This window comes from Hyaena hyaena, unplaced genomic scaffold (genome assembly GCF_003009895.1).
Source record: "Hyaena hyaena isolate Hyena2069 unplaced genomic scaffold, ASM300989v1 scaffold_556, whole genome shotgun sequence".
Taxonomy (NCBI): Eukaryota; Metazoa; Chordata; class Mammalia; order Carnivora; family Hyaenidae; genus Hyaena; species Hyaena hyaena.
Genome location: NW_024081189.1, coordinates 523,167 through 549,366, shown reverse-complemented (window position 1 = coordinate 549,366; position 26,200 = coordinate 523,167). Strand labels below are relative to the sequence as shown.

Here is a 26,200-nt window from a genome sequence, read left to right as displayed (position 1 = left end):
AGTGAGTAGAACAGACAACTCTTGATCTCAGGGTTGTGAGTTCAAGCCCCTTGTTGGACCTAGAGCTTATTTAAAAAAAATCAGCCCGTTTTCTCCCTTTAAGAAGCAGGCTCATTGAGTTAGCAGTCAGCTTTCTCCAGAGTCAAATTTCTTTATGCACAGCTAATATGTCATTAATCTTCACTTTTTTGACACATTGTAGAGACAAAGGAAATCAGAAACAAGGGCTAATGTTATTTCAATAGACTTTGTTCAAAACTGTTTGTCACTATACACAAAAATCGGGAGGCGGCTTTTAGAGATCAAAACAGGAAAACAATCAGAGAAAGTTTCAGTGAAACTATTTTAAGATTACCATACATTTCTATTAATACAGAAATTCAATTTTTGACAAGTCACATTTTTCCATAAAGAACAAACTGAAACAAAAACAAAGACAAAACTTAAACCAAGACCTCACTTGCCTCAAACCTCTCCCCCAAACCGGGCCAAGGAGATAGTAGAGAATTAAAGAAAAGAGCAACCCAAATGACTAACATCTATGAAAGGAATTTCCTCTCACACATTGAAAGTATAAAGTTTCAGTTAAAATAGTATGTACTGCCAGGTGACACCACTGAGGGAGACACCCAGAAGGATTCCTATATCACAGCGAGAAAGCAGCATTATTATTTATATGGAGTAATATTTACCACTTCCCTATATGGGAATTTAGACAGGTAACTTTGTTAAGGAGGGGGAAGAAATTATCCCTAACAACTGAAAAAAATAAATAAAAGGAACACAAGAAAATGATGAAAACGATTTTTAAGATTTCATTTTTTTAAATAATATCTAAACCCAACATGGGGCTCAAACCCACAACCCCGAGACCAAGAGTCACACGTTCGACAAGGCACCCTGAAAATGATTCTAAGCGTAAGTCACAATATACCAGTTTCCATTTAATGTCACTCATTTGGGGGCGCCTGGGTGGCTCAGTCGGTTAAGTGTCCGACTCTTGGTTTTGGCTCAGGTCATAATCTCATGGTTCATGAGTTCAGGCCCCTCATCAGGCTCTGCGCTAGGGATTCTGTCTGTCTCCCTTTCTCTCTGCCCCTCCCCTGCTTGCACTTTCTCTCTCTCAAAATAAATGATAAACTTAAAAAAATAAAAATAATGTTTCACTCTAATTGAGGATGCATATAAATAAATCTGCAGTGTGGTGCTATGATTTCAGAAAAATATTTCTGCTCTAAAGCCTTGCTACTCAAAGTGATCAGGCCCAGCAGGCACTGGCATTAGCAGGGGGCTTGCTAGATGTGCAGGCCCCCCCGCAGACCTACGAAATCAGATGTTTCAGTCCCCAGGTGGCCCTGTGCAGATTAAAGACTGAGAAGCACTGTTCTCAAAAACAAGACCAGAAACCTATCAAGTAAGGTGAATATACAACAAATATAAATAAGATACTGTTGAGATAAATATGGGTTACAGAACCAAACCAAGCACATTCCTTTGTTACTGGAAAGGATTAGAACTGTAATAAAAAAACAAAATCTACGCCCCCCCAAAAAAGGTTTCCTTACCTAATGTTAAGGTATGTTAACATCTGCAGGTTTTTAATGGCTTCAGGAATGGTTTTGATGCAATTATGATATAAATTTAATGTTTCAAGAGGTGCAAATAACCAAACATCAGAAGGAATTTCTGTAAAACGATTTCTCGAAAGATCTGAAAAAGAAAAGTAATATTTGAGTATCAAACATAAACCTGTATCTATTAACAATTAACAGAAATACGTTTATACTTGCTGAACCACTTAGACTCTAAGCAACTATTTAAAATATCATCAAATATGGGGCTCCTGGCTGGCTCAGTCAGTACAGCAGGTGACTCTTGATCTCAGGACTGAGTTCAAGCCCCTCGCTGGGTATAGAGCTTACATACATACATACACACATACAATATTATAAAATATTATCCAAAAAAGCAAAAGAATCATCTAGAAATATACTCATTTAAAGCTTATTTATTAGCAAATTGTACTTGATATGCTTTGATATCTGTAAAATTTATCTTTTCAAATACCAATAAGGAATTCTCTCTGACCTTTTCAAGAACACAAAAAGCCCTCCGCTGATCCCACATCCTCCTCCACCTCTTCCTCCTTCACAGCCAAAGTTACATACATCTACAACACATCTAAATTTCTTACTTACCATGCACTTCTCAACGCACTGTAATTCTGTTTCTATTCCACTTTCATGCCCATCAAGGTCACCAACAGCCTCGGTATCAGTAATGACGCATCTACCTGGAAACTTTCCCTTCTCTTGGCTCAGAAGCCTATATTTCTGGATCACTTCTTATCATCTCTCTGGCTACTTGCTAGTCTCTTGCTAGGTTTCCCCCATCTCTATTGTAAATGTCAATGTTCCTAAGAGCTGTAACAAGATATTCTTTCCTTCCAAAGATAGACACTTTAGTGGATGATTCCATCCAGTCCCAGGGCTGAAATAATTTTCATATACTGACAAACTTCAAATTAAAGCTATGTCTGAACACCTATGTTCTGATCTTTAGAACTTCTCTTGATAACTCTCAGACACCTCGAATTCCACAAAATCTGTACAAATTCTGTAAAATCTGAACTGAAGAGTTTCTTCTGCACATCTGTTTCTCTTATCTCAGGTAATGTCACCAACATTCCTCCTGTTGAGTTGTACAAGCCAGACACCCAGTATTCATTCTTGATTCCTTCCTCTCCTAAATTATTCCACGTACACACAAACAGAACTACCATTCATTTCAATTTTCACAAAAATAAAATCATGGAATTATTCTAACCATTACAGCTCCTTTAAAGGTTTGTTAAATGAAATTTTGGAAAAAAAAACCAAAACATAGGACATCATGTGGCAGGTTGAAAACAAATACCCTAAAAGGGTTTCTTAACTGAAGCACTATTGACCTTTTTAGGCAGCATGACGATCTGTTGTGTGAGGCTATCCTGGGTGTTATGGGATATTTAGCAGCATCCCTGGCATCTATCTATAAGATGCCATTAATACCATCTAATCATGGCAGCCAAAAAATGTCCCCCGAGGATCAAACCCCTCTACACCTGGTGAGAACCACTGCTACCTCATCAGAGAAGTTCACTTTGCTTGCATTAATTCATTATACTTATCTGGTTAACAACGTAAGAATTATTTACGTGTGTCAGGGAGAACATCTATGGTGTACCTTAACCCACCATGTATCATTCAGTCTGTGATCTGCTCTCATTAGAAGAACAGCCTCCTAGCAATGCTCAACTTCCTCACTCTGAAGAATGAGACCTATTTACTTAGCAATATAGTAAATTCCCTATTTGGAATATTAATATACATGTATTAATATATGTGTGTGTATAAACACACACTCACCTAATGTAAAATTTTATAACAGGCAAAAAAAAAACATTAGTTATGGTTATTTGAGAATAAATCTGGATTCTTCTTCCTACCACCATAAGATTCTGAATGACCAAATAAAAGGACAGACAGAATTATTAGAAACCAAACTCTGAATCTGAAAAAGAAGTTTCTCAATATCCTGGCTTACCTCTTCTGGATACCCAAGTATCATGGAGGAAAACTGAATTCTTTTTTTTTTTTTTTAGCTTAGAATGTTTCTTTTACATTTAGGATTTTACCTCTTACTCTTGTAACTTCAGAATCCCAAGAGTTGAAAATTACTGTTTACAATTAATCTGAAATCCTAAAAACAAAGTATGCCTAGTTCACTATTCTGTATAAGTATTATATGCCCATAAATAATAGAGTAATATAGTGGGTCCTAGAGATAGATAATGGTAGCTTAAATTAAGATTGCAAGAATAAGGATAAAAACACTAGATAGAATATGAAGTATATTCTGGCATTAGTACTTACAGGGACCAGGCAAGTGATGGTCTATGTGGGATAAATAAGAGACAAGAATCAAGGATGGCACCCAGGGTCCCGGCCTAAGCGACTAAACATGATGCTATTTAATAAAAGGTAGGGGTAGAACAGGATTTTTGTTTTTTGTTGCTGATGGAAGTTTTATTTTGTTTTTTGAAGCAGAGGTTAGAATCAAAGATTCAATTTCATAGTTGTATAATGTGAGATATTTGAGAGAGATCCAATGGAGGAGTTTGTCAGATGATTACAGATCTCAGAAATGAGGTCTGGGATGGATACAGAAGACTGAAAGTGGTGGGAACGTGGTTAGTACTATGAAATCATAGAAATGGAAGACATCACCGAACCTCAGAGTATTAAGTTGGAAAGAGCTCCAGAATGGACCATAAGGAGAGCCAATATTTACAAGCTGAATAGAGGGGGAAAAAGCAAGCAGAGAAGACGGAAAATAACGGTCAAGAGAAAGAGTGCTCTAAGAAGTGACAGGAAAAAAATATCAAAATTACTATTTGTTCAGCTACAAGGTAAAAGCAATCATAATCTTATTCTTGATTTGTTTTATCAACAGACGAGCTAATTGTTGGTCTGACACATAACTGTAGCCCCAAACATAACAGAAATAAAATGAGTGTACACTGATTTCCTGACGATATAAAAAAGCCAGCATATCAGTATTAATAATAACGATGATTTTAATAATTTAAATACTATGAACACATTATTTTAATAATTTACATATTATTGTGTGAGGCTTTATGTTCTTTCCCCTCCAAAAAAAAGATTATTTAAATTACCGAGTAATATTATGAGTTCCCTTAGGGAATTTAATTCAATTTGCAATAATAAACTATTTTTCTGGATGAGCTAATATACTTACTTAGTAAACACCACTTAAAATTACAATTAATTATTCTAATTTGATTGAGTGAAATCAAATAAAGCATAATAAACTCAAAATTAAAATTCAAGCCACTATAAAGCCCTTAATTAAGGAAATCTTGTTCTAGGGTTTTTCAGATTTTAAATCTCTATAAACATCCTTTCTAAGAATGGGGTAAACAGAATAACAATGCCAAAAGAAAAATACAACCATGGAAAGAAAGATAGGGAATTACACAAAACAATCTGCATCTTAGTTTCCTGAAATATCTCACACTAACAGCGTCTCATGTTTTCCTTCAAAAAAATAAAAACTGACTTTTATATAGATATAATGGATAAAATTTTAACTTCTAAATTGTTCATCTTGTGATGTACAATTAAACCATAAAGGAATTTTTACAACATTAAAAATAATGTAATTGGGGCGCCTGGGTGGCTCAGTCGGTTAAGCGTCCGACTTCGGCTCAGGTCATGATCTCACGGTTCGTGGGTTCGAGCCCCGCATCGGGCTCTGTGCTGCCATCCAGACAACCTGGAGCCTATTTCAGATTCTGTGTCTCCCTCTCTCTCTGACCCTCCCCTGCTCATGCTGTCTCTCTCTGTCTCTCTCTCTCTCAGAAATAAATAAAACATTAAAAAATATTTGTTAGTATTTCTAAAAAAATCATTTCATTAACATGTACAGTAGGGCAACAAGAATTATACGACTGGTAATGAACACGCTCAAGAAACACATGCAGAATTGGTACTGTATTTAATACGGTTCTGTCCAAAGATGAGAAAACAAACTGTTAACCTATTCCTTATGGGGACATTCATCTCACAACAGCCTTGAAGCCTGCCTTCTTTGGGAACAAACAGGACTTGGGAAAAGATAAGTGTAACGATGCTCCTGCTTTCCCACACACACAAAAAGAAAACTAAAATCTGTTTCTTATCTCTCTGAAGCGAGTTGAATGGTGGCCCTCAAGGATACCAGGCCCTAACTGCTGGGAACGTTTACGCGGGAACGCTGTGCGGATGTACTAGGAATCTTGCACCGAGGAGATGGCTCGGGATTACCCAGCTGGGCCCTGACTGCTATCACAGGTGCCCTTGTAAGAGGAAGGAGGGGGGAGGCTAGACACACACGCGAGGGGATGTGAAGATGGAGGAGACACTGGGGAGATGCAGCCGAAGAAGGCCAGCGGCCGCCAGAAGCTGCGAGGGGCCAGGCAAGGATTCGCCTCTGGAGGGCGAACAGCACTGCTCAAAGCCTGATTTTAGCCCCGTAAGACTCATTTCCTAGCCTGGTCTCCAGAACTGTAAAGAAAGAAACTTCTGCTGTTTTAAACCACCAGGTTTGTGGTGATCTGTTACAGCTGACACAGGAAACTAACACACTTCTCATAAAAATAGTTTATCAGAATTAATGAGAGGATGCCTGCAAATTTTTTTTTAATTATATAGCTGTGCATGGTTTCTTTCTGAAGCAGGAAGGGGAGACCTCAGTTAATTAGTGTCCTTGGAGACAAGCACCTTTATAACCAGTGAATTATTTTTCTTTTGTCTTGGTTTTAATCATAAATCATTACCAAGCAGTATTGGCAACAACTCAACAGCAGACAGACTGCTGTGTACGGTTTCCTGCCTTCCTTCAAAACTCCTTGTAAAACTGCAAGGAGCCTGTTAAAGATGTTAATAGATCATTTTACATGATTTGATCTGAATTATGTTCTGTATCACTCTTGGGCTTCAGAGGTCAAGGAAGCTAGGGAAGGAGGGAAAGGAGTCAGACGGAATGCAAATCTGTTTGCTGTCTCCCAAGCTGCAGCCACAGGAGCCACAGATGGGTCCGTATGCCACCCAGTGCAATTCCTGGCCCACTGGCTCGTATTCCTGCCAAGGTATAGAAAATGACTTTCAGAAATTATACTATGACACCATGTTAATTATACGAATTGTAGTTTCATCTTTTTCCCTGTACAAAAGAGTGTACAGTTTTTGTCACAAATTGTTGAAATTTAAACTAAGATGCACGAGTCTTCTTCAGGTGATATTTAAGAATATAGATTGCTATAGTCCCTCTTATTAAAAGAATCCTAGATAATATTTGAAAATCTGACACATATCTACCTCTGGAAAAATATATAATAATGAAGCATGTTGTTGGAACACAGCCTCATCATTAACAGAATTATCACCATAGAATTTTCTGCTTAAAAAAACATGAGGGGGGCACCTGGCTGGCTCAGTCAGAAGAGCATGTGACTCTTGATCTGGGGAGTCATGGGTTTGAGTCCCACGTTGGGGGTAGAGTTTATGTGATAAAAGTATTTTTTAAAAAAAGAAACACGAGGGTGAAGCGGAGAAATAATCTGAAATGAGAACTCTAAATTCACACCAACAATAACCTAAGTGGAAATGGGGTGACTATTTCTATTTCTCTCTCTCCCCCCCCTCTGACACACACACCATGCATATGCTAGATCAGAATGCTATAGGCTTTGCATAATTATGTTTAATCCTCATAACAGCCTTGTGAGGTAGCTATTATTCTGCATTAGATGTATGAATCAAAGACAGATTGAATGGCATGCCCAATGTTAAACAACTAGTAATAACTGACAGCACCAGGGTTCCAAACTCAGATGTGACTTCAAAGCCCATGTTCTATGTGTGGATTTCCACTCCTTCAACACACTATTATGACCTTCTGTCCCAGATTTCAAATATTCTGTTCCACTGGAATCAGAAAGCAGGGTCTGAGAAATTCTCAACATCCTAGCCACATTCACATGTTAGGTTGCTTCTTGCAAGAGGAAGCAGTACGTAAATCTTACTTCAAGTCCAATTTTTAATTAAGAAAATAATGAACACCTTTATAAAGCTCTCAGCCGTTCCTAATTTACCGATTCACAAATGTTTGGTCTGAGCCAACACATAGCTTTCTTGGCTCCTTAAAGAGTGGCCTCTTACTAATTTTTCAGTATTTTTAACCCATTCAATAAACAGGGATTAGAGAAAAGGAAAGTTTCTTCAAAAGGGAAGTAACATCTTATAGGCAAAACTATTACGCTGAGTACCTGTCAAAAACGCTGAAGGATCTGAGACTTTACCCTACTCATAAGCCAACGAGTTAGCCTAACGTGGTTGTGTGGATGCCGGCCGGAGGTATGAGACTCCGCTGAGACAAAGGACTTTATTACTCACGGGTGGCATAAGCAGCATATATTATTTTTTTTTATCAGTTCACCTTGCCTCCCAAATCCCACAGGGGCAACACAGATAAGTACAGATGAATGCTTACCCACACAGTATATCATGTTATAGGAGAGGAACTCTGAGCTGAGGGAACCCAAATTTTTTCTAATAGACAGTAAGCATGCAGTTTGTTCAAAGGGAGACATTATCTTCACACTAGACAGTAAGCACAACTGTCCTTTGCTCAGCAGAGAGAAATGATCTCATTTTTCCAAAAGACAGTCCTGAACAAAGGGCAGTTGGTGCCTCGTTCACAAGCTGTGCAGAAACATGAAGCCCACAGAAAAGTATCTCCCAAGAGTACCATGTACATTCCTTCTGAAGCAGGGATCTGAAGTTGCAGCCTCACCAGAGACTATACAAGGTAAAAAGAATTATCAAATTCTCTGTAGTTCTGCACTTACTGTCTGCGATAGAGGCAGGCAAATCCTGACCCCCACCTTCTAAGTCCCATTCTATTTCCTGGGCAGCATTCTGACTGGACTCATTTATTCAAACAACATTCTCTTAAGCCCCACGAATTAGGCACTAGGTGTTAAGGTAGGTAAAGCCCAGTCAGGCACCGACCCGTAGCAACCCCAATTATTGTTTCACTCTAAATCTACTTAGATAATAACACTTCCCTGGAAGAAGCTAAGCAAAAAGACTCACCTCCACTTAGTTCTACCAAAATTGTAATGTTTATAAAGCTCTTGTGGTGAGACCAGTACTATATCATCCTTGGAGCATTTCGCAAAGTTCACACAAAACACTGACAGAATGAAAAGGGAAGGGTAACTGCTATTTAGCAGATGAGCACTAAACTGGATTTGAATATTCTGATTCTACTGATTACTACCTCTAAAACATCGCCAAAATCACTTACTTACTATTCTTCACTATCTCAGAGATATTAGAAATGAGAAATTTAGGTTATAGAAATATTCTATAACCTAAAATCCCAAGAAGTAATAGAAATGAAGGGAGAATTATCAACTTGCACATAATGATATATATATGTTCATAAAGGTACAAAATAAAACGATAGAAATTGATTATTATATTCAGTTCTTACGACATGGAAAATATATACCAGAACTCTACGTCTTTAGGGAGTGGGTAAAATCCACCAACCCATAAGCATATTTCCTAATATGAAAATTTTAAAACTAAACTTTCTGTGCTCTTTGGTAACTGATATTATTACTCAAATGTAAGCAGTCACAGTATGTGAAGTCTCGCTGATGTACTCTCAAATATTAATGCTTCCTCATCTATTTTTCCATCTAAAAGAAACGTCAGGACTAGAAACAAAAGCAACAATAAAACAGGCGGCATCCCAGCTGTCTGTTGATGCAAGAATGGAGAGGGTCTCTGAAGTATCAGAGACTCGGATGTGGGAGCTGATGGGAAATGACAACCCCATGGCTCTGGCGTCTGCTTTCAACAGATGCCCTCCGCAAAGACAGGTGACTCCTTGATCCAGTGGCCCCTGGAAGGGTGCTGTGCTGTCATTCAGGACAAGATAACGCAAAGTCCATCTATAACTCTGAAGCCTTGTTGAAGGAGTAAGATGGACGGGGAACAGAATTTCTAAGCTACTCCATGGTGAGGTAAGTTATTACCCGTAAGTACAGTAGAGAGGGGGAAAAAAGGGTCAAGTAGATATGTGGGGGAAAAAAACAAAGGAAAATGTTTTAAAGCCAACAATTATGAGAAACAGTAACCGGCAGACCTCCCTGGCCTACAGCAACCAATCAAAGGTCTTTTTGAGCACAGGCACTTCGAGAAGTGAGGGTGCAAACAAAAACAGATGCTACGAGGAGAAACCACAGCTGCTAACCAGAGGGTAGGTTACATGCATGCTCCGTGAGGAAAGGGCTGTGAGTCATACAACTATTAGGCCACGTGGAAGTGTAAGACTTTATTTTAAAAAGGGGGGGGGGGCAGCTCTATGCAGTTATCTGTAGGAAATTCTGCGAAGCGTTTTAGTTTCACCAAGAAATAATGACTAATTAAGCGTGCAGTGACTTTTGAACATCAAAGTAATGTTTAAAAACGACACTATACTTCAACCCTTATGAAGACTTATTATACTGTAAATGTGGCATTATGAATCCATGCACTATTATTTATTAAATGGTTCTTGGAAATCTTTTATTTTCCACAGACAAATGTTATAGCCTCGACATATAACTTTTACTAAAATAAATTCCAGATGGAGGAAAAAGATAAAAATGAACCATAAAAAACTAGAAAAACATTTTAGTGAATAGTCACTATTAGAATGGGGAAGGACTTTCAAAGCATTAAAGAAGGGAATAATTCACAAATGAAAAGATTCCTAGATTTAGCAACATAAAAATAAAGGAAAACTGAAGTTAAAAAAAAAGAAAAGCAAAATGATACCAACAGCTCATAGGTTAAACCTGAGGGAAGGACATAAACAGAATCAAAAATGAAAAATTATTATCAGTCACCAAGATGCACATGAAAATATGTACAACCTCATTGCCAATCAAAAGAAATGCAAAGAATAAGATGTCATAACCCACTCATCAAATTTAAAGGTTTTTAAAGGTAATGCTCAATACTGGCAAGGCACTTCCACACACCACTGATGGGATTTCAAAATGAGGTAACCTGTCTAGAAGGCAATTTGACAATATGCATCAAGGTCCTGGTAAATGTTCATACCCATTGATCCAAGAAATCAATCTCTAGCAATTTTTGAGACCAAATAAAAATACATAAGAAATTATGTACATTCATGGCACCTGAATGGCTCAGTCGGTTAAACATCCAACTTCGGATCAGGTCATTATCTCATGTTTCTTGAGCTCGAGCCTGCATGGGGCTGTCTGCTGTCAACACAGAGCCCACTTTGGATCCTCTGACCGCCCCCCCCCCCGCATCTTCCCCGCACTTTCTCTCTCAAAAATAAACTTAAAAAAACTTTATAATAAAAAAAGGAAATTATATACATTTAAGGATTATTTAAAACAGTAGAAAATTAGAAACAAATGCTCAACAGTAGATAAGGGGTAAATAAAATATGGCATATCCTTAAAGCAGAATACCTTGCAGCCTTTAAAAATTGTATTATAGATTTAATTCCTTAAAATGAAAATAAAAATGCTCACAAAATAACTAGAATATTTTAAGTATCAAACTATATACACAGTATGAACCATTTCCTTTAAAAATGTACATTTTTAGAAACTACCTTTATACACTCAATCATATACATATAAAGGTAGTGAGTGTGGGAGTATGAAGTTAATACACCAAAATGTTAATATTTATTCAAGATTGGTGAAATGTGGAGTATTTTATATTTTCTTCTCTATGCTTTTATTTCCCAGGTTTTCTACAATAAACAAACTTTGCTTCTGTTATAAGAAATCCACAGTATTATACTATTTTGAAGGTATTCTATTATGCAAGGTAAACTGAATTCTAACCATATACATTCCACTCATTAAAATGATATGTGCAGACAGTTATAGGCTTTGGTAAGTCGGTATTATCTATAATCATTTCTTCTTATGGGACACAACTTAGTCCCGCTACCACAACCTCCTCCCAAATATCTATCACATGTTATCATCTACAACATGACATGAGTCATGTTATACTGACACTCTACTATACATCATAATTTTTTAAAATTTTGTTTTAATGTTTATTTTTAAGAGTGAGTGAGACAGAGAGAGAGAGAGAGAGAGAGAGAGAGAGAGAGAGAGAATCTGAAGCAGGCTCAAGGCTCTGAGCTGTCAGCACAGAGCCGGATTCGGGGCTTGAACCCACCAACTATGAGATCATGACCTGAGCTCAAGTCGGACACTTAACCAACTGAGCCACCCAGGCACCCCTATACATCATCATTTTTAAAACTACCAGAAAAGTATGCAATCTTTAATGTCAAAATCATGTTTTCATGTAAATTATTTTCTTTTTTTAAAGTTTATTTATTTTTGAAAGACAGAGATAGGATATGTTTATACAGTATACATTTTATTTGCCTTAGTTAAGACACCTGACTAGCTTCCTACTGCATGAGAAAAGAAAAATCTAATGTAATAAGAGAACAGTCGGCATCAAATGGACTCTCCAGGATAGTAGGCTTTGGATTCCCAAACAAAAGTAGTTCTTTAAAAAAAAAAAAAAAAAAAAGAGGGGGGGAGGTCACCTGGCTGGCTCAGTAGGTAGAGACTCTTGATCTAAGGGTCATGAGTTTGAGCCCCACATTGGGCATAGAGCTTACTTCAAAACAGCAGTCCTGAGGGGCACCTGAGGGGCTCAGCTGGTCAATAAGTGTCTGACTTCGGCTTAGGTCATGATCTCACAGTTTCTGGGTTCAGGCCCTGCAACAAGCTCTGCACTGACAATGCAGAGCCCGCTTGGGATTCTCTCTCTATCCCTCCCCAACTTGCACTTTCTCTCTCAAAATACATAAATAAACTTAAAAAAAACAATAGTCCTAGGGGTAGGAGCACCTGGGTGGCTCAGTTAAGTGTCTGACTCTTTGTTAATTTTTTAAATTGATTAATTAATTTTTTAAAAATTTTTTAACATTTATTTATTACTGAGAAGCAGAGACACACAGAGCATGAACAGGGGAGGGGCAGAGAGAAGGGAAGACACAGAATCCGAAGCAGGCTCAAGGCTCTGAGCTGTCAACACAGAGCCTGATGTGGGGCTTGAAGCCACAAATTGCGAGATCATGACCTGAGCTGAAGTCAGATGCTTAACTGACTGAGCCACCCAGGTGCTCCTTAATTTATTTATTTTAAAAGAAAGACAGAGCGTGGGGGTGGAGACAGAGAGAAGGAGAGAGAGAGAGAGTCCCAAGTAGACTCCACATTGCCAACGTGGAGCCGGATGCAGGGCTGGAACTCAAACCACAAGATCATGACCTGAGCCCAAATCAAGAGTCAGATGTTCAACTGACTGAGCCACCCATGCGCCACTTATGTCACAAACTCTTGAATTCGGCTCAGGTCACTATCTCACAGTTTCATTGGTTCGAGTCTCATGTCAGGCTCTGCGCACTGACCATACAGGGCCTACTTGGGATTCTCTCTCTCTCCCTCTCTCTCTGCCTTCCCCTGCTCATGCTCTGTCTCTCTCAAAATAAGTAAATAAATAAAACTTTTTTTTAAAAGGCTAACGACCACTTCTCAGCCTTTTGGTTAAAATCAAGTGTAAAAAAATGGCTGATGAATTATCTTTTTTAAAAAAGTAGTCTTTGAGGGGGGTTAAAAAAAACAAAAACTCCAAGAGGAAGCTACCATCCTAAATAAAACTAACTGCCTCATCTTTGATGAATCCAGATTATGAGGACTTTTACAGGGAGCATACTATGCTCCTTAAAAAATAGTACTTGTATTTAGAGAGCGAAGATCATGCTTACTCGAGCTGTTTAACAACAAAGCGCTAAATATTGGATGCCGAAATTAAAAGCAAGTTATAGTAAATTAATCACAAAGTAATGACAAACTCCACAAACCAGGCCAAAGAAAATGCCATCGGATTGCGTTAAGCAGTCAAGCGGCGCCTACAGGGCAGCACACCGGCAGCTACGGGTAAGACCAAACGAATCCAGAGACCGCTTATTACTAACAGAGAAAGCATGGCACGTACGGTATCAGTTCCCCAGGTCTCATGTCCTACAGGACAAAACCAAACTGGAGGGACAGACCAAATGACAGACAACATGCACAGTGTGCTGCTCTGTTGTTGAGAAGTCAACTCTAGATGGACTGCGGCTTTGCAATTTTATACTCACAGCTTTACCTGAATGTCCAATGTCTTCCCAAAATGAGAGAAGGTAATTAATTACCTTGCAGCAGCCTCCCACAGGATAGCGAGGTGGGTATGAAATGACCTCCCGTGGGGCTCCTGGGTGGCTCAGTCGGTTGAGCGTCCGACTTCGGCTCAGGTCATGATCTCACAGCTCGTTGGTTCGAGCCCCGTGTCAGGCTCTGTGCTGACAGCTAGCTCAGAGCCTGGAGCCTGCTTCCAATTCTGTGTCTCCTTCTCTCTCTGACCCTCCCCTGCTCACATTGTCTCTCTCTCTCTCTCTCTCTCTCTCAGAAATAAATAAAACAGGGGCGCCTGGGTGGCTTAGTCGGTTAAGCGTCCGACTTTCCCTTAGGTGATCTCGCGGTTCGTGGGTTCGAGCCCCGCGTCGGGCTCTGTGCTGACTGCCAGCTCGGAGCCTGGAGCCTGTTTCGGTCTGTGACTCCCTCTCTCTCTGGCCCTCCCCTGCTCACGCTGTCTCTCTCTCTCTCTCTCTCTCTCTCAGAAATAAATAAAACATTTAAAAAATTTAAGAAATGACCTCCCGTCATCTGTCTATTTTGCCGTGTACCAGGGAGGGGTCTTCCCCCAAGATTTGGGTCAGACCATGGTTGAGCCTGGCCTATGTGGACTGTGTGGAAATGTGCAAGATCACCAGGGTACCATGGCAGAGCCATTCCACTAGTTTACAGTCAAAAAGAACAAAAAGTCAGTATATAAAAGAATATACCATGCCATGCTCTTCCCACAATTTTAAATCCAGAAATTTGACAAGTGTCTACAATCAACCACTACAGAGAAACACAACACTGAACCAAACACTAGAGGAAATTTTTGTATCTGCCCTCGAAGCATTTAAATTCCTCTTGGGGCAAGCAATTTAAAGCCAAAAATACAATTGCACCTGGCTGTCTACTTATATTAAATAGTAATTTAAACATCTAAGAGTAGAAGATGGTTAAATAAAATATGGTACATTCATACAATAGACTATTAGGCAGTCGTAAAAAATCATGTTATAAAATACTTTTCTCCGATGGAACAGTGGCATAAGGAAGACTCGGGAAGAACAATCTGGAAGAAGAGTACACACTAGACTATAATGGGAAGACTTTTATGGCAACATTACATAGAAAATTGTTGAGAAAATTCAGCGATGAGGTGATGAGGCTTTTTACAAGAGAAGTAGTGAACATATGAAGAGTTGTTTATGAGGCCCTTAAGCTCTGATCCTACTGAGGATGATAAACTTTGCAACTCGGAAGTGTAGATCTTAGCTCTGCCGAAGGCAAATGGAGGACAACACTCTAATAATGTAAGAACAGAATAATGTAAGAACAGACATGCAAAAATACAATTTTAAACAATTTAGAGCTCTACTACCAAGAAAACTGCTAAACCTAATCACAAAATGTGTATTTATCTCCCAATTTTCACTGGGCTTCAACTACAAATATAATCTTCAAAACAGGATTTGTTAAAGCAACATATTAATCCTCAAAACATTTATAATTTAATATTTTCAATGTCATAGTATTTAATGTTATAAACACTACTCAAAAATCAGTTTTATTAGTTAACCCAAATATTTAAAAGTGGTCAACTATTCTGTGGAGCACCTGGCTGGCTCATTTGGTAGACATGCAATTCTTGATCTTGGGGTTGTGAGTTCGAGTTCTATGTTGGGCATACAGTCTATAAATAAATAAATAAAAGCAGCCAACTATTGTAAAATAAAACCATATCCCAATCTACAATATAATATACAAAAACTATAGATAAAATATACACACTTTTTTTTAGAAAAGTGGCGGGGGGCGCCTGACTGGGTCAGTCAGAAGAACAGGACTCTTTTGATTTCTGGGTCATGAGTTCAAGCTCCACATTGGGTGTAGAGATTATTAAAAACATAAATAAATAAACTTAAAAAAAAACTATAGCTAATCTGCAACAGTTAAAAAAGTTTAATAATCATATCTCTGCATAGGAAGCAATAATAAACTTATTTTTGTAGCGACTGGCTGGCTCAGTCGGTAGAACACACAACTCATGATCTCAGGGTCATGAGTTCAAGCCCAACACTGGGCATGGAGCCTATTTCAAAAACTAAAATAAAAAAGTAAACTTATTTTTTTCTTCTAATAGCTTTTCATTTTTTTTAAATAATAAACAATTAAAACAAAATCACGGAGACAATGAGAAGTCCAATCTGCCTGGAGAACAGGGTACACAGATGAGTAGTGGGAAATACAGAGGAAAAAGAAAGACAAATTATGGAGAGATCTGGAAAGACATTCAAGGTAAGGGGCAGGCTTAATTGAACAAATGTGTTAAACACCTACTATGCACCACACACTCTACTTTAGTGCCGGAGTGGCAGCTAAGTAACTACATTCAAATAACTCCAAATTAATAAAAAGAAATGTAAAAAAATACCATATTTCTTTGATTTTATAATGCACGTGTTCTTCTAATGTTAACATTTCTGAAATCCACGTGTGTGCATATAGTGGAAGTATTTTTTCCAGAAAAGTTATTAAATTGATGGTGAATGCTACAATAAAGGAAATATATTGATTGCAATAATGGAGCACACCTGCTATAACAGAAGTATGAAGTAATCACCATATGTGGAAGATGAGAGGACAGGGAAACAAATAAAGACCTGATCTGGGATACGAAAGATCAATAGGAATTCACAAAGTAGAAAAGAAGAAGGACATTAACAGTAGGTGGTAAAAACACAGAGACATAGAAGCGCATAATATGGGGCACCTGGGTGGCTCAGTCGGTTAAGTGTCCAGCTCTTCGTTTTGGCTCAGGTCATGATCTCACAATTTCATGAGTTTGAGCCCCACATCGGGCTAAAGTGCTAGCAGTATGGAGCCTGCTTGGGATTCTCTCTCTCCCTCTTTCTCTGCCACTCCTCCACTCGTGCTATCTCCGTCTTTCTCAAAATAAATAAACTTTAAAAAAAAAAAAAAGAGGTGCGCAATACTGTCAAGGAGCAGCCTGTAGTCTGGTAGACTGTACTGTAGAGTCTAGGGGCAGTATATATATATATATATATATAAGACTATATATATACAACCACATATATATATATATACCAACCACATTAATGCAGTAAAGGACAAAACCCATGTGATCATCTCAACAGACACATAAAAAGCCTCTGAAAATTCCAACACCCTATTGTGATAAAAAGTTTTTCAAAAATTTAGGTATAAAAGGCAATTTCTTCAACTTAATAAAGGGCGTCTATGAAAAAAACAGAGCTAACATCATATTTATTGGTGAAAGACTGACTGCATTCCTCTTAAATTCAGGAACAAGGCAAGAATGTCGACTCTCACCACTTCGACTCAACATTGTACTAGAAGTTCTAGCCAGCACAATTAAGCAAGAAACAAGTAAAAGGCATCCAGATTAAAATAAAAAAAAAAGAAGTAAAACATATTTATTTCCAGATGACATGATTTTGTATACGGAAAAACCAAGTGTACCATTAAAAAACTATTAAAATGAAGGCACTAGTTCAGCAAGGTTGTAAGATAAAAGGTCAGTATATAAAAATCAATTCTGTTTCTATGCACTAGCAATGAACATCCCCAAAATGAAATTAAGAAAAATTTTCCATATTTACTCAGCCATAAAAACAATCATGCCATATGAAACAATTTGGATGGACCTAGAGGGTATTACGTTAAGTGAAATAAGTCAGCAGAAAAAGATAAATACATTGTGATTTCACTTATATTTAGAATCTGAAAAACAAAGAAAACAAACAAAAACAGTCTCATAAATACAGAGAACAAATTGGTGGTTGGGGAAGGGATGGACAAAAGAGGTGATGGGGATTAAGGGGTACAAGTTTCCAGTTATGAAATAAATAAGTCACGGGGATGTAAAGTGTGGCATAGGAAATATAGTCAATAGTAGTGTAATGACTCTGTATGGTGACAGATAAAAACTACATATCATGGTAATCATTTTGTAATGTTTATTAATGTCAAATCAGTACACTGTAGAATTGAAACTAATCTAATGCTGTATGACAAGAATCCTTTAAAGAAGAAAATTCTATTTACGGTAACATCAAAAACAATAAAAATTTAGGAAAGTTACAAAGTGTTGAAAGAAAGCTATAAATAAATCAAAAGACATGAACATTTGGGGCACCTGGATCACTCAGTCGGTTAAGCGTCCGACTTCAGTTCAGATCAGGATTTCCTGGTTCGTGAGTTCGAGCTATACTGACAGCTCAGAGCCTGGAGCCCACTTGAGATTCTGTGTCTCCCTCTCTCTCGGCCCTTCCCCCACTCATGCTGTGTGTCTTTCTCTCAAAAATAAATCAGTATTTTAGGAAAAAAATATTTAAAAATTTTTAAAGACATGAATACTCATAGGCTGGACAATTTAATATTAAGATAGTGAAACTCCCCAAAAGTGATCTAGAAATTCAACAACATCCCTCTCTAAATCCCAACGTGCATTTTCTAAAGAAATGGACAGGCTGATCCTAAAATTTGTACAAGAAGGCAAGGGTCTCAGAAGGGCCAAAGCAATCTTGAAAAGAACAATGCTGGAAGACTCACACCCTCCTGGTTATAAAACTTTAGACACAGCTTACTACCCAGCTACAGAAATCAAGAGACTGTGGTAATGGGATATGGACCGAATTGTAAATAAAGAATAGAAATAAAGATCGATGGAACAGAATTGAGAGTCCAGAAATAAACATTTACACTTACCGTCAATTGATTTTCAACAAGGGTGACATGACAAGTGGATGAGGAAAGAGATTTACTGTCAAGAAATGGTGCTAGGACAACGGACTATCCACATGCAAAAGGATAAAGTTGGACTCTGATCTCACACCATATACAAAAAACTAAAACTAGACAATATACCTAAATGTAGAAGCTAAAGCTATAAAATTCAAACGAAAACATAAGGGTAAATCTTCATAACCCTGGGCTAGGCAATGGTTTCTCAGGTATGGCACCAAAAGCACAAGGAACATAAGAGAAGCAGATAAAATGTGCTGCATCAAAATTTCAAAATTTTGTGATTCAAAGTAGAGAACCCACAGAACAGGAAAAATATATCTGCAGACCTTATATCTGATAAGGGATTTATGTGCAGAATTTAAAAAATAAAAATTCTTATAACTCAGTAAAGATAACACAGCCCAATTAGAAAATGGGCAAAAAGTCTAAAGAGATATTTCCATTAGGAAGACATATGCATGAAAAATGCTTCCCGTCATTAGTTATTAGAGAAATGCAAATTGAAACCATAATGAGATTATACTTCACATCCTAAAATGACTATAAATAAAAATACAGGTAATAACAAGTGTTGTCCAGGAGATGGAGAAATTAGAATCCAAATGATGTAAAATGGTGGTGTAATCACTTTGGAAACAACATTTCTTCAAATTTTCTTTTAATTTTTAAAAAACATTTATTTATTTTTGAGAGACAGAGAAACAGAGCACAAGTGGAGGAGGGGCAGAGAGAGTGGGAGACACAGAATTCGAAGCAGGCCCCAGGCTCTTGGCTATCAGTGCAGAGCCTGACGCGAGGCTCGAACTCACTGACTGTGTGATCATGACCTGAGCTAAAGTCAGATGCTTAACAGACTGAGCTACTCAGGCGCCCCTCAAATTGTTAAATACAGAATTACCACGTGACTCAGGAATTCCACTCCTCCATATATACACAAGAAAATGAAAACATACATCTACACAAAAACATGTGTTCATAGCAGTATTATTTATAATAAATAGCCAGAGTGGAAACAATCCCATTGTCTATCAACTGATGAATGGATAAACAAAATTATTCAGATTTAAAAAGGAATGAGGTACTAATACATGCTACAACATAAATGAACTTTGAAAACATTATGGTAAATAAAAGAAACCTGTCACCAAAGCCCAGATACTTTATGAATCAATTTATATGAAGTGTCCAGAATAAGCTAATTCTATAGAGATAGAAAATAGATTAGCAATTAGGGCACCTGGGTGGCTCAGTCGGCTAAGCGTCCAACTTCGGCTCAGGTCACGATCTCACAGTTTGTGGGTTCGAGCCCCACGTTGGGCTCTGTGCTGACAGCCAGCTCAGTGCCTGGAGTCTGCTTCAGATTCTGTGTCTCCCTCTCTCTCTGACCCTCCCCTGCTCATGCTGTCTCTCTCTCTCAAAAATAAATAAAACATTAAAAAATTTTTTTAAAAAAGAAAATAGATTAGCAATTAACTAAGTCTGGATGAGGGGAATAAGAGGGTAATGGGGACAGACTGCTTATAGTTATGGGATTTGGGAAGAGCATGATGGAAATATTCCAAAATTACATTGTAGTGATGGGTGCAGAAATAACTATCAATAAACTATACATTTTAATTTTTTTAATTTTTTTTTTTTTTTGAGAGAGCTTGCAGGCACACACACGTGCCCACAGGGGAGGAGGAGGAGCAGAGGGAGAGAAAGAATCTTAAGCACACTCCTCGCTCAGCCTGGAATCCAATGCAGGGCTCAATCCCATGACCCCGGGATCATGACCTGAGCTGAAATCAAGACTCAGATGCTCAGGGCACCTGGGTAGCTCAGCTGGTTAAGTGTCGACTTCGGCTCAGGTCATTGTCTCAAGGTTCCTAGGTCTGAGCCCCACAAAAGGCTCTGTGCTGACAGCTTAGAGCCCGGAGACTGCTTCAGATTCTGTGTCTCCCTCTCTCTTCCTGTCCCTTACTCGTGCTTGCTCTTGCTCGCTCTCTCTAAGAATAAATAAACATTAAAATAAAAAGAGTTGGACACCTAACCGGGCCACCTAGGTGCCACTATACTGTACGCTTTAAATGGGTGAATTTTGGGTATGTGACTTAAAAGTCAAGAAAATGTTGGAAAAAAAAAAGTAAGCAGAGACAGATCTGGAAAAAATGATCTGTGTTTTAAAATATGAAACTGGACCTCATTCTATTATATAAAAATCAATTCCATATTGATTAGGAACATAAGCATCCAAAACAACCCTTTCAAACTTAGTAAAAAATGTAGATGAATATATTTTGCACATTCTTAAAACAAGATGCAAAAAGCAACGACTATAAAGCACTGACAAAGCTGACTGTATTAAAATTTTGAACATTTGCTCATCAAAAGACTTCTTAAAAAGCAGAAAGACAAATGATAAAGTAGGAGAAAATATTCACAACATACAAAATTGACAAATGAGTAGTGTAAGGAATGCTTTTTTTTTTTTTTTTTAACTCAGAATTCTATAAGAAAAGGACCACCAAGAGAAATTGGGCAAAATCAATGAAAAGTTATTTCACAGTACAGGAAACACTTATGGCCAAAGACATTTGAAGATACATTAACATCACTAGTGATCAGAAAAATATATATCAAGCAACACTTCACTGAAATACCATTTTTTTAATATGTATTCATTTTTGAGAGAGACAGAAACAGAGTGCGCGCGAGTTGCGAAGGGTCAGAGAGAGAGGGAGACACAGAATCTGAAACAGGCTCCAGGCTCCGAGCTGTCAGCACAAAGCCCGATGCGGGGCTCGAACCCATGAATGGTGAGATCATGACCTGAGCTGAAGTCGGATGCCCAACCGACTGCGCCACCCAGGCGCCCCTGCCCAACCAACTGAGCCATCCAGGTGCCCCTGAAATACCATTTTAAACTCATTTGGCCAAAATGTAAAGATCTGACAATACAATGTGTTGGAGATCTTGGATTCATAGGCTTTCTCATACATGATGAAGGAAATGTAAATTGTTTTTCATTTCAGAGAGGGTGAGAGAGAGAAAACTTACGTGTGAAGGGGAGAGGGGCAGTGGAAGAGAAGAGGGGGAGAGAAGAGAGAATCCTAAGTAGGTTCCACGCTCAGTGTGGAGACTAACACAGTGCTCGATCCCACGACCCTGGGATCATGACTTGAGTTGAGAAATCAAGAGTCAGGATGTTCAACCAACTGAGCGACTCAGGAGCCCCAGAGTAAATGTAAATTTTAAACCAATTTGGCATTATCTCAAGTTGAACACTGACATGCCATATAACCCAGAAATTCCACTACCAAGTATACACACAAGATTAATTCTTACACATGCACCACAGGAGACATACTACTACTTACAGCAGCGCTGTTCACAAGAGCAAAAATGTGGAAACGACCCAAACGGCCATCAGTGAGAAAGTGGCTTAAAGTATAGTATAGTCACACAATGAAAGATAATGTAGCCATCAAAAAGAATGAACTACAGCTTCACATAACGTTTTGGATGAATCTTAGGAGTTTAATATTAAGTAATGTAAAAATTACCGGTCATATAAGGCATAGTGTATGTATTAGCTTTTTTAAACATTTTTAAAATATTCAAAACAAGGAATAAGCAATGTATTGTTAAGGAGCCAGCTTACTGGCTCTAAGGTGTTTTAGTAGCTACTCAGGACAATCAGAGTGCTGTGGCTACAGTGTGAAAGACTGGATTTGATGCAAATATGAGGCAGAGAGATCATTCAGGAAAACTGCTGATAAGTCCAGTTAAAGGTGACAGGAGGAGGACCTGAATAACAACAATAGCAGCGAAAACAGACAGGAAGGAAAGAGATCTGAAAGCTATCCAAAGAGCTATGGCCAACAGGCCTTCGTTCCTAACTAGATATAAAAGGGAAGGCAAGGGGAAGAGTCGAAAATCATTCCCAAAGTTTACGGTCTGGGTCACCAGGGGGGCTAGGGTCAATAGCAAGAGCTCATTTTTTATTTTAATTTTTTAAGTTTACTTAATTATTTTGAGAGAGAGCATGTGTGCGAGGTGGGCAGAGGCAGAAAAAGAGGGAGAGAGAATCCCAAGTGGGATCCGTGCTAAGAGCAGGGCTTGATCTCATGAACCATGAGATGCTGACCTGAGACAAAATCAAGAGTCAGCTGCCCAACCAACTGAGCCCCACAGGTGCCCCAGGAGCTGATTTTTTTTAATGTATTTTGAATTTGAAGAGCCTCTGGGATGTCAATATTTATGTGCTTTCCCTCTTCGTGAGTAACTATAAAATCTGATCCTTTCCCTACCTCCAATCTCCTCTATAAAGCCCTCCCTGATGTTCTACCAATGCAATTAGATGTCATCTCTCCCTCTTTGAACCTGCACTGCACTTTTGTTTTCACTTATGACTTACTCTAGCCCAGTGATTCTCACTCTTGTCACCAAATGACATTTTGAAACAGGCAAGTGTTTGTTGTGTGTGGCAGTCCTTCCTATATACTGCGGGATCCTTAGCCCAGGACTCTACCCAATAGATGTCAGTAGCATTCCCAAGTTGTGGCAATCAAAACATCTCCAGACATTACTAAATATCCTTTAGGGCAAATCTTCCCTCGGTGGATCTAGCCGATACAATAGACATGTGAGGACAAATAAGTATTTATTTTATACCACTATGAAATCATAATTTCTTTTAAGGCAGCAACTTTACAATCTTGTCCATATACGTAAAATAGATACGACAAATCCGTTCTTTGTTTTTTTGTTGTTTTTTTTTTTTTACTATTTCATTTATTTTTGAGAGAGACAGAGAGAACGAGAGTGAGAGCTGGGGAAGGGCAGAGAGAGAGACACACAGATCCGAAACAGGCTCCAGGCTCTGAGCTAGCTGTCTGCACAGAGCCCGATGCGGGGCTCGAACCCACGAACTGTGAAATCATGACCTGAGCCGAAGTCGGACACTTAACCGACTGAGCCACCCAGGCGCGCCCTGTAGTTACTTTTTTAAGAGAGGAAGAATTCTAGGCTGTGCATTCTAGAGCCTCTTTGGGGCATAATCTTTTAATGAAGTGATTTTTGGATGAAATCCAAATTCATGAATGCTCTAGAACTGGTTAGTCTCTGTAGAGTTCAAATAAAAGTTTATGTTATTTTACTTCTGTCTTTTGTCATCTTGAATCCCTAAAATTATGCATAAAATTCTACTGAAAAAGACTGAAGTGATTAATTTAAAAGTAAAGTGATAACAATCTCTGTCAAAAATCATACAAGTGTACACAGAACTAGCAATGTCCACAAATAGGAAAAGATTTACTTCCTTACTTGGAAAAAACAACTTTTCTTTAAAATTTTCCATATCAAAAAATATATTAGAAAACAGCCATTGTTTATCCTTTACAACACACTGATATTCTCTAAGTGGAATGCTATTAACTTGCAATTTATTTGAAACAAGAGAAATGTAAAGATTAACATTTAAAACTAGACCTTTAGACAACTTGAGTGCACTAGTTTTTAAGTAAGACTAAACATAAACTTAAATTATAGTTATAAAACTGACTTATACAGGGGCACCTTGGTTGCTCAGTCAGTTGAGTGTCCGACTCTTGATTTCAGCTCAGGTCATAATCTCACAGTTCATGAGTTCAAGCCCTGTGTCTGGCTCTGCACTGACAGCACAGACCCTGCTTGGGATTCTCTCTCTCTCTCTCTCTCTCTCTCTCTCTCTCTTTCTCTCTCTCTCTCTCTGTGTGTGTGTGTGTATGTGTGTGCGTGTCTCTCTCCCCCCTCCCCTGCTCATACTCCCTCTCACTCTCTCTCTCAAAATAAATATTTTTAAAAAATAAAATAAAAATAACTTGTACAGCTTTCTTTTATAATATTAAATGGTTCCCTCAAGTGTAAGGTGTTCCTTCCTATAAAGGGAAGCAGACAAAACATTCTGAAAGTTTTCAGAGTATTACAATGCTTCAACAAGTACCCAAAATACCCAAAGTGTAACAAAACAGAGAAAACTAAAAGATTTCCCCTCTGGATCATGATGAAAACCTTTGCAGAATGAGGGTGGGTATCACACAGTTTAAGCATCCCTTAAGAGCGGGCTGTTGGGACTGGCTAGGAGAATGGCGTGCCCTTCTGCAAAATTTCACACAGTGCCTTGCAAATTAAACAAATACTACCTACCAGGGAATCAATAAGCTGCAAGTCTTCAATTTTTATATTTGTGAAGTATAGTATAACTTTGTCCAACTTTATGCTTTTTAAAAAAGTTTTTTAAATGTTTATTTATTCTTGAGAGAGACAGAGACAGAGCATGAGGTGGGAAGGGGCAGAGAGAGAGGGAGACACAGAATCCAAAGCAGGCTCCAGCTCCGAGCCTGTCAGCACAGAGCCCGACGCGGGGCTCAAACTCATGAACCGCGAGATCATGACCTGAGCCGAAGTTGGACGCTTTACCAACTAAGCCACCCAGGCACCCCCCAATTTTATGCTTTTAATGACAAATAAATGTTTCAGAGTTTGTATTACAGATAATCTAAATCCAAATATTAAATGTTAAACTTTAAACAAAGTGTCCCTATAAACCCAATTCAAAAATATCCTGGGGCGCCTGGTTGGCTCAGTTGGTTAAGCGTCTGACTTGGGCTCAGGTCGTGATCCCGCAGTTTGTGAGTTCGAGCCCCACGCCGGGCTCTGTGCTGACAGCTCAGAGCCTGGGGCCTGCTTCGGATTCTGTGTCTCCCTCTCTCTCTCTGCCCCTCCCCAGATTATGCTCTGTCTCTCTGTTTCTCAGCCTCTCAAAAGTAAATAAATGTTAAAAAAAAAATTTAAAAAACAAAACAAAAATCCCAACCAACCACTTCTGTTCTTTTACCTGCCACGCAGTGTATATACTTTTTCATAAAATATGATAAGCTCATCTTTTCCAAAAGCTACTAATTTAGCTGCTTATCACACAGTCCTAATTCTAAACTGTGGCTTATTCTCCAAATGGATTCCTTAAAGCATTATGCCCTACTGAATACCTTTTCCTATGCTCATCACCCTTTTCCCTGATGACACTGCCTCAGTTCTTTACGATTAAAAGTTAAGACATTAGTGTCCCCAGACATCTAACTTCACTTGCACCTTAGTAAAAGTCAGGCTACTTCTCCCTTCCGTGGCTAACAGCTCCCGACCCTGTTCTTTCTTTCCTTGTCCTCAAATAAAGGTCCTCTCTCCTCTTCCTCTTGCATTTTAACATTGAACTCTCCACCAGTTCCCGCCTCTTAGTATGTTTGCAAAAATACAGAGTAAACCTTTGGTTAACATCTGCTGTCAACACACAGTATCTGTTCTCAACTCGGTATTCATACAATTTCTCCCCTGAAATTCTGCAACTGCCCCTCCTGCCTAAATCATAACTTGATTCCATACTGACTGTTGACCTCAAGATTCAGCATATATCTAACTTTAAAGGAACCTTTCTCAAACTAACTTACCCCCTGCTGAAAGGAAGCCTTATGACACAGTTTCCCACCACTTATTTGCACATTTTATAAAAGTGTACAATTTTGCATATTGTTATATAATTATTTTCCTTTTTAT

At 38.4% G+C, this 26,200-nt stretch overlaps 1 protein-coding gene across 2 annotated transcripts in view; it reads right to left on the bottom strand.

The window, feature by feature from the left end:
- Nucleotides 1–26,200, bottom strand: part of LRCH2 (leucine rich repeats and calponin homology domain containing 2) — a 91,459-nt gene that overhangs the window by 59,077 nt on the left and 6,182 nt on the right. For both annotated transcript variants that reach the window (XM_039256081.1, XM_039256083.1), the window contains exon 2: nt 1,566–1,710. In XM_039256081.1, coding sequence (XP_039112012.1) covers nt 1,566–1,710 — 145 coding nt within the window. The remainder of the gene's footprint in view (nt 1–1,565; nt 1,711–26,200) is intronic.